The sequence below is a fragment of the Quercus lobata genome, chromosome 10, assembly GCF_001633185.2.
Source record: "Quercus lobata isolate SW786 chromosome 10, ValleyOak3.0 Primary Assembly, whole genome shotgun sequence".
Classification (NCBI taxonomy): Eukaryota; Viridiplantae; Streptophyta; class Magnoliopsida; order Fagales; family Fagaceae; genus Quercus; species Quercus lobata.
This window is the reverse complement of record NC_044913.1, coordinates 22720658-22733508: the sequence shown is the minus strand read 5'-3', so window position 1 is coordinate 22733508 and position 12851 is coordinate 22720658. Positions and strand designations below refer to the sequence as shown.

The window sequence follows — 12851 nt, the reverse complement described above, 5'->3', positions numbered from 1 at the left end:
GCTTGCGCATTTTCCACCCAATTTCCAGATCATCGACATCCCCTCCAACAGTGCCTCATACTCGGCTTCGTTATTCGTGGCCGAGAATCCGAGCCTCAACGACTTTTCTATGGTTATCCCTTCGGGAGAGACTAGAACGAGCCCCACCCCTGAGCCCCTTTGGTTTGCTGCACCATCGATGTGTGCTCTCCACCTATTGGTGACCCCGACATTTCCATCCCTTCTAGGGTGGGCTCCGCAAATTCAGCTACTAGATCGGCGAGGACCTGACCTTTTATGGCGGTGCGAGGCATGTATCTAATGTCAAAGGCGCCCAGGATTGTTCCCCACTTAGCTATTCTACCTGTGTAATCGGCGCTGCGGAGGACTGATTTCAGTGGAAGTTGAGTTAGCACAACTACTGTATGTGCCTGAAAATAGTGGGGGAGCTTCTGCGTGGCTTGTACGACGGCCAATATAGCTTTTTCGAGGGGGAGATACCGGGTCTCTGCCTCCTGTAGCGATATGCTTATGTAATACACGGGCCACTGCGTGCTGTTGTCTTCTCGAATTAGCAATAAGCTCACCGTATGAGAGGCTACTGCGATGTATGCGAACAACACCTCGTCGGCATCGGGACTGGACATGATCGGTGGTCGGGCGAGGTATTCCTTGAGCTGGTGGAAAGCTAAAGCACACTCTTCAGTCCACTCGAAGCCCTTCCACTTGTGCAATAGGAGGAAAAAAGGCCTGCATCTGTCCGCTGAGCGGGAGATGAAATGGCTTAAAGCAGCTATCATGCCGGTAAGCTTCTGGACCTCTTTGGGATTCCGAGGAGGCTGCAAGCTATGAATGGCTCTTATTTGGTCAGGGTTAACTTCAATTCCTCGGTGGGTTACCATATAGCCCAAGAACTTTCCTGATCCCACCCCAAATGAACATTTGGATGCATTCAGTCGTAGCTTGTACTTTCTTAGGATTCGAAACACTTCATCGAGGTCTTTGATGTGGTCGGCCACCAATTTGATCTTTACTATCATGTCATCTATATACACTTCAACGGTTTTACCCATCTGCTGTTCAAACATCCTAGTCATCATCCTCTGATAGGTCGACCCGGCATTCTTCAGGCCAAAGGGCATCACCTTATAATGATAGTTGCCAACTGGGGTGACAAAAGCGGTTTTTTCTTGGTCTTCGGCAACTAGGGATATCTGATGGTAGCCTTGGAAAGCGTCCAAAAAACTCATTCGGGGGTGTCCGACTCGCATCTACCAATCGGTCTATCCGCGGCATTGGGAAAGGATCCTTCGGGCAGGCCTTGTTTAAGTCCGTGAAGTCTACGCAGACCCGCCATTTCCCGCTCTTCTTCTTTACCACGACTGTGTTTGCCAACCATTCGGGGTAGAATACTTCCTTAATAGCCCCAGCTTTCTTCAATTTTGCGACCTCTTCTCTCATAGCGTCTGCATGTTCCTTTGACAGGCGCCGAAGAGGTTGCTTCTTTGGTGTTATGGCCGGATTAACATTAAGGTGATGGCATATGAGATCTGAGTCAACCCCGGGGGCTTCATAGGGATCCCAGGCGAATACGTCCTCATTCCGTCGAAGAAAATCAATTAGCGCTGACTTCTCCTGTGCTGGTAATTCCGAGCCGATCTGAAAAAACCTCTCAGGGTCTGATCCAACGAGCACTTTCTCCAGCTCCTCACAGCTCACCTCCATGGCTGATCCTCCACTACCCGCAGTTGGGACCGGGGTCATTGATTGCTATAAGCCGTTCTCGGCTGAAGTGAAAGGTTCGCTATTTGGTCGTCGTGAGATTGCCGACACCATGCATTGTTTGGCCATTCCTTGGTTCCCTATTATTTCTTTGACTTGACTTCCTGACGGATACTTCACTTTTTGGTGCAAAGTTGACGACACAGCCCCTAGTGCATGAAGCCATGGCCGGGCCACAATAGCTGTGTAGGGGGAGTATGCATCTACGACAATGAAGTTCACTTCCATTACGTCTGAGTCTGTTTGCACAGGCAGCCTAATCATGCCTTTCGGGATGACGATTTTTCCTTCAAAGCTGACCAGGGGTGAATCGTATGGCGACAGGTCTTCCTGCTTCAAGTTCAGCTCCTTATACAAATCCGGGTACATTACCTCCACGGCGCTGCCTTGATCAACTAACACCCTTTTCACGTCATAACCTCCTATTCTGAGCGTCACGACTAGGGCATCTTCATGGGGTTGAATAGTTCCTTGCTTGTCCTCCTCCGTGAACCCAATTAATGGCGTGACGCTCACTCTGGCTCTCTTGGATTCCCTTTCGTCTGGCTCCGTCGGGAACCTGCCCATTGACATTACTCTGAAAGGGCTGGAACCGGTTTTCCCAGGTGCGGCAAGAATGACATTTATTGTGCCAATGGGTGGCCTCAATGTGTCTTGTCTGGTTTCGACATTTGACTGTTCAGGGCGGTGCAATAGATGCCTCAGCTTTCCTTCTCGGACAAGCCGATCCAAATGGTTTTTCAGATTCCTGCAATCGTCGGTGGTGTAACCGGGCTCCTGATGGTACGCGCAGTACAGATTCTGATTGCGTTTTGAGGGGTCGCCTGCCATCTTGTTCGGCCACTGAAAGAAGGGTTCGCACTTCACCTTCTCCAGGATCTTGTGCAACGGTTCTCGGAACACAGCATGGACTGCCTGAGCCTCAGTAGGTCCGGACTGTTCCGCGTAGTCCCTTCTTGGCCTGTTAAAGTGGTCCGACCTGAAGTCCCTCCTCTCCTAAGGGACAACCTTCGCTTTACCCTTCTCCATCTGCTGGTCCTCCTTGACCCTTTTGTACTTGTCTATTCTGCCCATGAGTTGGCACACGCTGGTGACTGGCTTCCTAGTGAGGGACTTTCTTAAGCCATGCTCTGTCAGTAAGCCCCTTTTGAACGTACTAATGGCGACGTCATCGTAATTTCCTTCTATCTCGTTGTACATTTCCCAGTATTTGTCCGAGTAGGCCTTCAGCGTTTCTCCTTCCCGCATGGACAAAGATAAAAGGGAGTCGAGGGGCCGAGGGACTCTAGTGCTGGTGATGAAGCAGGAACCAAAAGCCTGCGTCAGCTGTTTAAAGGAATCTATGGAATTCGGCGGGAGGGCATCAAACCATCTCATCGCCATGGGTCCCAAGTTGGATGGAAACACCTTACACATTAGGGCCTCATCCCTGGAGTGGACGGTCATCCTCTGGTTGAATTGGCTTACATGCTCCACTAGGTCAGTCCGACCATTGTATATGGCAAACATCGATTGATTGAACCGCCGAGGAAGCACTGCCCTCTCTATTCTACGTGTGAATGGCGACTGGGAGATGCAATCCAGGGCCTTGCTCATGGCATCATTGGCCAGGCTTTGGTAAGACAGGCTTTTGTGGCCGCGTTTGCAAGGCCACTCTTCCTCATAGGAAAAAGTCTCGCTCGGAGGGGTTCTTGACCTTCGCCTGTATTCGCCATCCTTATCACTGCTAGTGTCCGAGCCAGGTGAAGGACGTTTTCACTGCGCTCGACGCAGCTTCTTCTTCAAATCATCAATCTTTTGTTGTAGAGCCTTTCGCTCGTTCTGCTTATGGGATGCATGATCTTTCCCTTTTGAGCGGCTTCTACTCGTGTGAGAGGTGTTCACACTGCCCTCTCGTTGATTATCTTGGTCCTTCCCTCGTTCAAGATTTAAAAAGTTGTCCTGCCGTTAAGATTCTGCACGTCTGGTTTGGCGCAGACCTGATCCTTCCATCTCTTACTGTTTCACTTGTCGAGACACAAGTTTTCCCCACAGACGGCGCCAATTGTAGGGGCGGTTTTTGGGGTCCAGGCCCAGCAAGTAAGTGGTTCTGGCCCAAAAATCCCCAGACAATGAATTTGTAGAGAGTGGGTTACAGAGCTAGGACTAGACGAAGTGAACGTCAGTTAGATGTACGCCATGCAACATGTTGAACGTAAGAATATTCCATTTACGTTTAATAGGATATCGGTCCGAGGAAACGTATAAGTGCACCTCTTACTTCGTTTACAGACTATAGAGTTCTTTCACCTTTCTCTCTCTCTATTTTCTTAATTCTCCGATCCCCTCTTCATGGGGATCTCCTTCTCTTATATAGCCTCCTTTAATTGATAAGAACCTTACACTTGTTAGCCATCTGGACCTTCACTTGAGTGCCTGTCCCATCGGACATCTCTCTTATCCTTCTGTGAGTTGCACTGGCCAATGTAACATTATTCGCCTGTCTTCTCCACATTAATGCGGCTGAAAAGGTAACTTTCTTGCATTTAATGCGGCAGTTGTGGCTTCTCCCTGATGTCTTACATTTTCCTCTTTCCTGCTGCGTGAGGCTCACCCTCCTACCCACGTTCGCCTGGATGGGTTCTTCAATGTGGAGGGGACGCTCATTGGGCCCATATTTGCGTGATCGAGGAGGCATTCCTCCTCGGACGTCTTCTAGAACGAACCAGGCTCAACAGGGTTGGGCCAGAAGTCATTTAGGCCCCTATTCCCCGTTGGGTCATGGTTAAGCTTCGTGTGGGTCCCCAGGCCCATTGTTAGTTTTGGGAATTTCACCCCTACATATTGCAACAAAAGCAACGTTATTTCTATTATCCTTGTGAAAAAAAGGGAAGATAAATTTGAAACTTTTATTTTATGGTGCAACACGTGACAAAATCCGAAATGCTTTCAATGAGCTTCCATTTTCATTAGATGATGATGAGAAATTCTACAGCAATCAAATAAGGGATTAATGGAAATTTAGGAATTTGAAGTATCCATATTATATATATATATATATATATATATATATATATATTACTAAGTTTTATAAATTATCAATTTACGTCAGTAGACCACTTGTTCAATAATTTGTTACTAATCATTATTTGTCGTGAGTGGTTTTCACATTGCATCGGTTTTCACATTGCATCAATAAGTAGATAACGATCGATCGATGGTGCACTTAAGAATGGGTATAGGTACGCGTTATAATTTGATTTGGATATTTTTTTAAGGTTTCTGGAAGTCTTAAGATGATTTCTAATCATTCTATTATATATTTGATAGTAAAAACTTGTTAGATTTTAAATTGAAGAAATTTATGAAAATGTAATAGTTATTGAGTCTATAATTGTTATTCAAGTTTTCAAGATTGTATGTATTGAAGCAGCTCACAAAAGACATTTTGTCTAAGTTTCGACGGTCTGATTGATCGAGGTATTTTTGACCCAGGTTTGAGCTGGAGGTATTTTTGAGATTTAGTAATAAGTTGGGGGTGTTTTAGTCATTACATAATAGAATATTTCAATAATCAAAAGATTTTATTAGGGTTTAACATAGATCTTGCCTTAGAAAAAACATAGATTTTGATGGTAGGGGGTATTTGCTAGTTTCTGATGTCAAAGGAGTGAACAAGGCCGGCTCAATACAATTTAAGATTTAAGGCAACATTTATTTTCTGGGCCATTTTACATTTAGAATCCAGTATGTTTTTTTATTTAAAATAAACTCTTCTTACTTTTGACCAAAAAAAAAATTATTATTACTTTTTAAAATGCAAAATTGCTAATTAAATTATAGCATGAGAAGAATCAAATAAAATTTAGAACATAAAATCACCTAACAAATTTTTAAACATAAAATCACTCTAATTTATTCAACACATAACTTAATGAATTAATACTAACCAAACCAACACCAAACCAAGGCTAAATCTATATATATAAAAATATATATATATATATCAAATTTAAAGTTCAAACATAAAAGTTAACCAAAAAATAATGACAATCTGTTATGTTTTTTTATATAATATATATATATATATATATAATATTAATTTACTTTGGGTAAGACAATGCATGATGAAGGAAAAGAAGATAAATTCTAACTTCCAATTGTGATTTTAGTATTGAGGGAGAGAAAGAGATTGTTTAGTATGTGTTGATACCCACTTTGGCAAGGAGGCCCAATAATAGGAAGAGGTCCAACAATATAGGAGGGAACAAAGAAGAAGAATTAGCAACTTAAGAAAAAAACCATTAAGCTCGAATGGCATAAATAATAGACTATAGGCCTATAAAATAGCAAAAGCGCCTCAAAGAAAGCAAACGGGCTCAAAGAAGCCTGAAGAAAGAAGTAGTAAACTCATGGGCATTATGAGAAAGCAAGCAAGAATGGGCCGAAGGAACCCAAAGGAAGGAATTAAATGAATAGGGGTTGGTGGAAAAGCCTATAAGCCCCGAAAGTAAAGGATATGGTAACTTGAACCAGGGAAACCCAAAAGACTTAACAAAAGCCCATGGGAATGAAGGATTGGAATGGGCCGGGGATGCCCAAGGAAATGAAATGGGCCGAGGATGCCCAAAAGAATAAAATGAGCCAAGGGAGCTCGAAAGCGATGAAATGGGCCAAGGAAGCCCAAAACAGCATGAATACAAGCCCAATGATAGTACTGGACTACTGGAGTTAAGCAGGAGGAAGGCATACAGCAGGCTCAAAAGAGGCCCAGCAAACACAAGATAATAACATGGCAGGAACAACGGAGTGGCATGGCAGGAATGTAAATTGACTCGCAAAGATGTTAAGGGATGGATTGAAGAAGGAAAGGCCGACAATCAAGCAAGACCTAGCCCAGGAAAGAAGTAAGACATAAAGAATGAAAGTCCAAAGACTCATCCACGCCACAAGAGGTCAAGAACGAGTAGTAGAATGTGCAGATAAGCCCTCAGGTCATGGCAATCGTATGAACAACAGACAAGCCATGGACACACATGGAAGTAGAGCACGCACATGACTCAGACACCACACACTTGTACCCAACCAACATAGGAGTGGTGGGCCATGGGTCAGAGGTAAGAAAGGGTATGGTCTAGTAGTGGGGAGAATGAGAAAGCCTATTTTGGGGTTCCCGCTCAAGCTCTTTTGGGGGAAATGTCTTACTGGGATGACATACCACCCAAAAGATGGAAAGATAAGTTGGAACCATTAGGTGCATGCCATAGAGGATAGTAAGAGAGAATGTCCACCCTTATCTGGATGTGAATGCCATGGTGAGTAAGAAAACAAAATAAAACTCTTTTGTTTGGGAATGGGATGTGATAAGGCCAGCACAGGTAAGTGATGATGGCTGGGTAGCCGATAGACCAATGGGTGTTCTGGGAATGACACCTATACCAAGATAAAGGCAGTTAAGGAGCAAAACAGCAAAAACTTATCACGACAGGCAGTATAAAAAAAGGGCCTTAACTGTGTACAGTGGAGGCAAAAGAGAGGAGAACGGAGGAGAACAGAGAAAAGGGGAAGAAAAACACAAGATATTAAAAAAAAAAAAGAAAAAAGAAGTAATAAAAGGAGTGATAGATAAAAGGGAAAGCAAGAAACTTAGAGAGAGAAAAAAGGAACCAGAGAGAGAAAAAAAGGAACTAGAGAGGGAAAACAGAGTGTGAGTAAGAGTATGATAGTAGACATGTACCAATAGGTTGTTCCTTTCTCTCCCTTTAAAAGCCTACTCTCTAGTGAGGATTAAGGAATTTGAGGAAAAACCATCTAGGCCTATTCTCTCAAAGTGGGCATTTCTATGGCAAGACGTCCTAGTGAGATTGCCCACTTTGAAAGGTGGTTCCCTTCCTAGACTTGACTCCATTGAGAACTCAAGCATAGCAGACTAATCATCCTTCCTTTTATTTTATTGATCAAACATTAATATTATTATTTTTTTTTTTATCATTGTTATTAACTCATTTCTGCTACATTTATATCACTGCATTATCTCCTCCTTTACTAAGATCATGATTTAGCTTCTTTTTTTTTTTGGCTAACAGTAAACATATTCTTCTTATTATTGTCGTATTACACCTGCCTGCCATAACTTTTTTGTAACAGTTTCATCCGCCATGGGCATGTGTCCAAGGTCTTAGAAAAGGGGTTCTAGCTCATGTACAAACTGGCTTGGGGTGTGTTGTAGTCAAGCCAGTCCTGACTCTCCTACCCAGAATCATTAGGCCATAACGTGGCAAGAGACAGCCCAGCCTACAGTTGCAAAAAGGGCCCACCACAGTATGCTGAAAGATTCAATGACTAAAGTTGAAAATCTACCATACTGGATGTTGGAAATATGAATGTACGCAACGGAAAATTAACGAATCTACCTCATTCACAATTGTTAACATGTACTATTTAAGTTTCAGAATTTAGGTATAGGAGAGTGTACCTTGGTGTGGTGAATTTCAAAAACCGAAGATCAGAAGTTCTTGAAAACACTTTTACTATTCACTCCAATTCCACTTGTGCCCAAGAAATGAGGTCTCTCAATTAGTTTGTTCTAGGATAATGAAAGAGAGTCTTAGACTAACATACACACCATTTCATGTTCTTAAAAATTCTGTATGTTTCTCTTCACATAACTGATTATCTAATTGGGCTAGCCTTTTGGACCTTTCCAATTGGGTTTTAGTGTTTGGCTTGGAGTGGGACAAAAAATGAACAAATAAGACTCTAGCTCCAATGAGTCTTGGGTTTTTCTGTCAACTCTTGACAAGTTCAAAGTTACCATTAATTATATTTAATACCACTATATAAATATAATTGCATTCTAAGTCTTATTAATAAATTATATCCCAATATTTTATTATACATGCAACCCCTTCATAAAATATTCATAGTAATACAAAGTCATGAATGTAGACTGCCACTTTGTAAATTACGACATCTTAATTCTTGAGTACCCGGTTTAATCTTTTTAAGTTATTTATCATATATTTATGAAATCAAATTTCATAAATATATACTTTAGTAATTTCTTACCAAAATGGTTAGGCCTAACTCTCTGAATAACCGAACCCATTAAACTTATCTCAAGAGAATATTTTATATCTCCGTTAAGAGATTATGAATTCCATCTTGAGAATATATGTTCCATTAACACTAAATGTGGCTGCCCAACATATTGAGGTTTTGACCGTTACATTAGTTCTCACTCCCGATATATCAAATCAACTTAAACTTTGTAATCAGGTCTATTATTCTCTCAGGATTAAGAGTTCATGTAAATAGAAGTCGTGAGATTTATTATTCATTTGACAGTCGTTAGAAAAATAATAAATCTCATAGCGGTCCAGTTCAATATATCTTAACTCTTAAAACATATCAACACATCAACTAGAAGTTTCCACTTCCATGATCAAAACAAATCATCTTAGTTGATATGTTATAGTCTTCGTAGATGAAATGCCCAATTTCATCACCGACTACGAACTAAAATTTTGAGTTTACAAAGAACTTGTGACTTATATTTTCTGTGACTAAATCACATAAATCACATACTATGCATCTCATGGACTATATGATAATATCCGAATATTTATGTTACCATTATTTCAGATAATAATAAAAACAACTTTATTAATCACAACATTAAGTCATACATAATGTCATACATTGTATCATACAAGAGGATTTTAGGGTATTAATCCTAACACTGGAGACTTATTTACAAAAATTTAAATGCAAAATTGCTATAGGAAATTGATCATCAATAATAATTTGGCACATTTACAACAAATCCTTTTATCTACAGTTTCAATTGGGTTGGATATTTAATGGCCCACAATATTGGAAGTCTTAAGGTTCATTTGGTTGGAAGAGTGGAAAAGTGGGAGGATAGAAAATATTTTAATTTCTCTCAATTTTGTTTGGTTGGAAATGGAAAAGTTAAGAGATGATAAAAGTGAGTTTGTATAAATTTACTCATATACTATTGTTAAAAAATGATAGCCAATTAAAACAAATAAATGACAAACAACCAAAAAAAAATATCACCCAATTCATTAAAAAAAAATCATATCCAAAAAAAAAAAATCATGTCTAGTTAAACAAAAAAAAGAAAAAAAAAAACAAAAAAAGAAGAAGGCAACGCCTAGGAAATCCAAAAAAAAAAAAAAAAAAAAAGGAAGTAGAAGAAGAAGGCAACGCCCAACCCAAGATAGGAAAAGAAAAAAGGGAGGCAACGTCCCCAAGACAGAACCCAAAAACAAAACAAAAAAAATGTTGTACATGGGTATTTTTGTCTATTAAATAGCCTAATTTTCTCCTTTTAGTTTTCTCTCCAATTTGGAGAGAAAACTTTTTGGTGGGCCTAGAGACAAAACACCTAAACCCCACCATTTATTTTCCTTCCTCTCCACCCAACCAAAAACACTCTAAAAAGTTTTCCTTTCCATTCTCTCCAAAGTTTTTCATCCACTATATTTCATCTCTAATCAAACACACACTTAGTAGAGTGGAAAATAAAATAAACAACTCATTAATGATATTTTTTAGTAAAACTAATAATTAATATGGGGCTTTAGAAGATGGCCTAAATGGCCTACCCTAAGAGCATTCATAGCAAAGATTCTATAAAATTTAGATTTTAGTAACTCAAAATACTAATTTTTCTATTTTAACAACCCACTTTATAATACACCTTACAACAAAAGTTTTATATTTTTAGGAACTCATTTAAAATAATATTAATAACTCATTAAAATAATGATAAACAATCACCACAAAAACCATCACAACACAACAACAACAGCCACTTCCACCACTTCCACAGTTGCCCCACTAGCCACAACCACAAACCATTTCAGCAAAAAAAAAAAAAAACCCACAATCCAGCCACCACAAACCTTCCTCTTCCACCTCTCAACCATAACCACAAACACAGCACAGTCACCATGACTCACCTCTCACTGAAATCAAACACACCATAACATAGCATAACCACAAACATAGCACAATCACCACAAACCTTCCTCTTCCACCTCTCCACCATCACCACAGTCACCAAATCCATGAAACCCATGATCAAAATCAACCACCACCACCACAACCACCTATCCATGACACTAACACCTAAAATCCACCTCCACCATCACCACCACAACCACCACCCCATGAAACCCACACCCAAAATCAACCACTACCACCACTGCCACCAAGCCGAAGCAAAAGAAATCAAATTAAAGGAAGAATTTTTAGATAATAACAAGGAATCGGCAAAAACTTCTCAATGGCAACAAAAACTTGTCAATCATTTTTTATTCCTCCTTGCTTTCGGACATGGTCTTTGCCAATCACCACCATCTCTTGGTGACGATCATGAGCACCATCACCGCTGTCTTCGACGTATTAGGACATATGTGAATCATTGTTAGGAACATATGTTGATATAAAATTGGCTAATCCTTTAACAAAATGCACTTTACTTATAATTGGGTAGCTCTAGGATGTGTTTAATACTTTAAAGAACAAGGTTTCAAGTTTAAGTGTTATAGCCATGCAAGTCTGTCCAAAAATCAAGTGAAAAAGTGCTAGATTTTAAAACATGATAGCTAACTCGATAGCTAGTATCTATCGAGGTTTAAAAAGTTGTTTCAGCCCGATACTCGACAGCTACTCTACAGATAAGGTATCTATTGAGGTTTATGAAATTCAGTTTTTCAAAACTGATTTCACTCCAATCCGTAAATAGATGTTTGAGCTTTCTTTTTTTCATAACCATAAACATATATAAGGATTGTTTTAAAAGCCGTCACAGCTAATGCAATTCAATGCAAAAGTTTTTCACAAGCATATTGTGAACCAGAGACATATGCCCTAGTTCATTTTTCTATTCAAGAAGCTACTGTGTTTGTACACCGTAGGGTTTTGTAACCAATGAACTTTGTGATCTTCATCGTGTTGATGAATTGAAGAACTTTGTAGCTAACATCTTTCTCAAGTTGGTGAGTAAGCCGCATACTGGGATCCGCGCATCAAATTGGTTAGTCACGTACTGGAGGCCGTGCATTAAAAGGAGAGATTGTCACTACAGAATAAATCCAATTAGGTATTAGGGTAAAGGTTCAACTGTAAGTTGGCATAAGGTACTGATATTCTTTTACTTGTAACCGCTTGTTGTGATAATAGTGAATTCTCAAGAGTGGTGATCTTAAAATCACCCAGTGGGGTTTTTACTGTGTAGGTTTTCCTTATTCGTAAACAAATCACCGTGTCAACTTTATTTTCCGCTGCACATTAACTTAGTTGGTGATTTGTTTGTACTACCACGCTTATTGCATGCAAATTGAATTAATTAATTAACTTGGCTAATTAATTGGTTAATTCATCACAGGGGGTCAATACATTCTTGGCCTATCATGGCGGACTCGTCCTCATGATCTTGCCGGACTACATCGCGGCTCTGATGAGGCCTAAGATCGGAGGATTGGCTCAGCATGATGTGTTACTGAGAGAGAGAGAGAGAGAGAGGAGAAGTGAGAGAGAAAAGAGACATGGAGAAGAGAAAGAAATAAAGAAATTAATAAAAAATTATAGCAACTTGCTACAATGAGCTGCTATCTCTCTAGCAGCCCATTGTAGAAATGAAGCAAAATATTAAAACAATGAGTTAAAATGTCAACATTGCTAAAGAGTGTGTTTTAGTGTTTGAGTTGCTAAAATAACTATTTAGTCATTTTAGCAACCTCATTGTGAATGCTCTAAGGGCTTGCTCTAGGAGGAATAGTCATTTTAGCAACCTCATTGTGAATGCTCTAAGGGCTTACTCTAGGAGGGGAAATCACTTAATTTCAAAGTTTATAGGGAAATTATTAATTACCCTGAAGATAAAGGAAAAAATCTTTTTACCCCCAAAATTTGTCAACAACAGTTGGTTGAATGTTTGTTGCACACCGTATGTAGCAATTATTTCTAGCAAATCTTCATAAAATCTCTCAATCCAAAAAGTAACCATCTTTTACTTTGGATGGTCCTTTAATTCATAATGTAATACTCTAGTTTTTTTTTTTTTTTGATAAATAATT

The 12851-nt window shown here is 40.0% G+C and overlaps 1 protein-coding gene across 1 annotated transcript; it reads right to left on the bottom strand.

Annotated features, from left to right (window-relative positions):
* Positions 1 to 1749: 1749 nt before the first annotated feature.
* LOC115964519 lies at positions 1750 to 2592 on the bottom strand. Its single transcript, XM_031083815.1, has one exon. It carries the CDS (start codon positions 2590 to 2592, stop codon positions 1750 to 1752), a length of 843 nt encoding a protein of 280 aa, XP_030939675.1.
* Positions 2593 to 12851: the final 10259 nt, after the last annotated feature.

Bases quoted from the DNA above. Each gene is read 5' to 3' on its own strand.
- LOC115964519 (XM_031083815.1), bottom strand. From the start codon at position 2,592: ATGGCAGGCGACCCCTCAAAACGCAATCAGAATCTGTACTGCGCGTAC.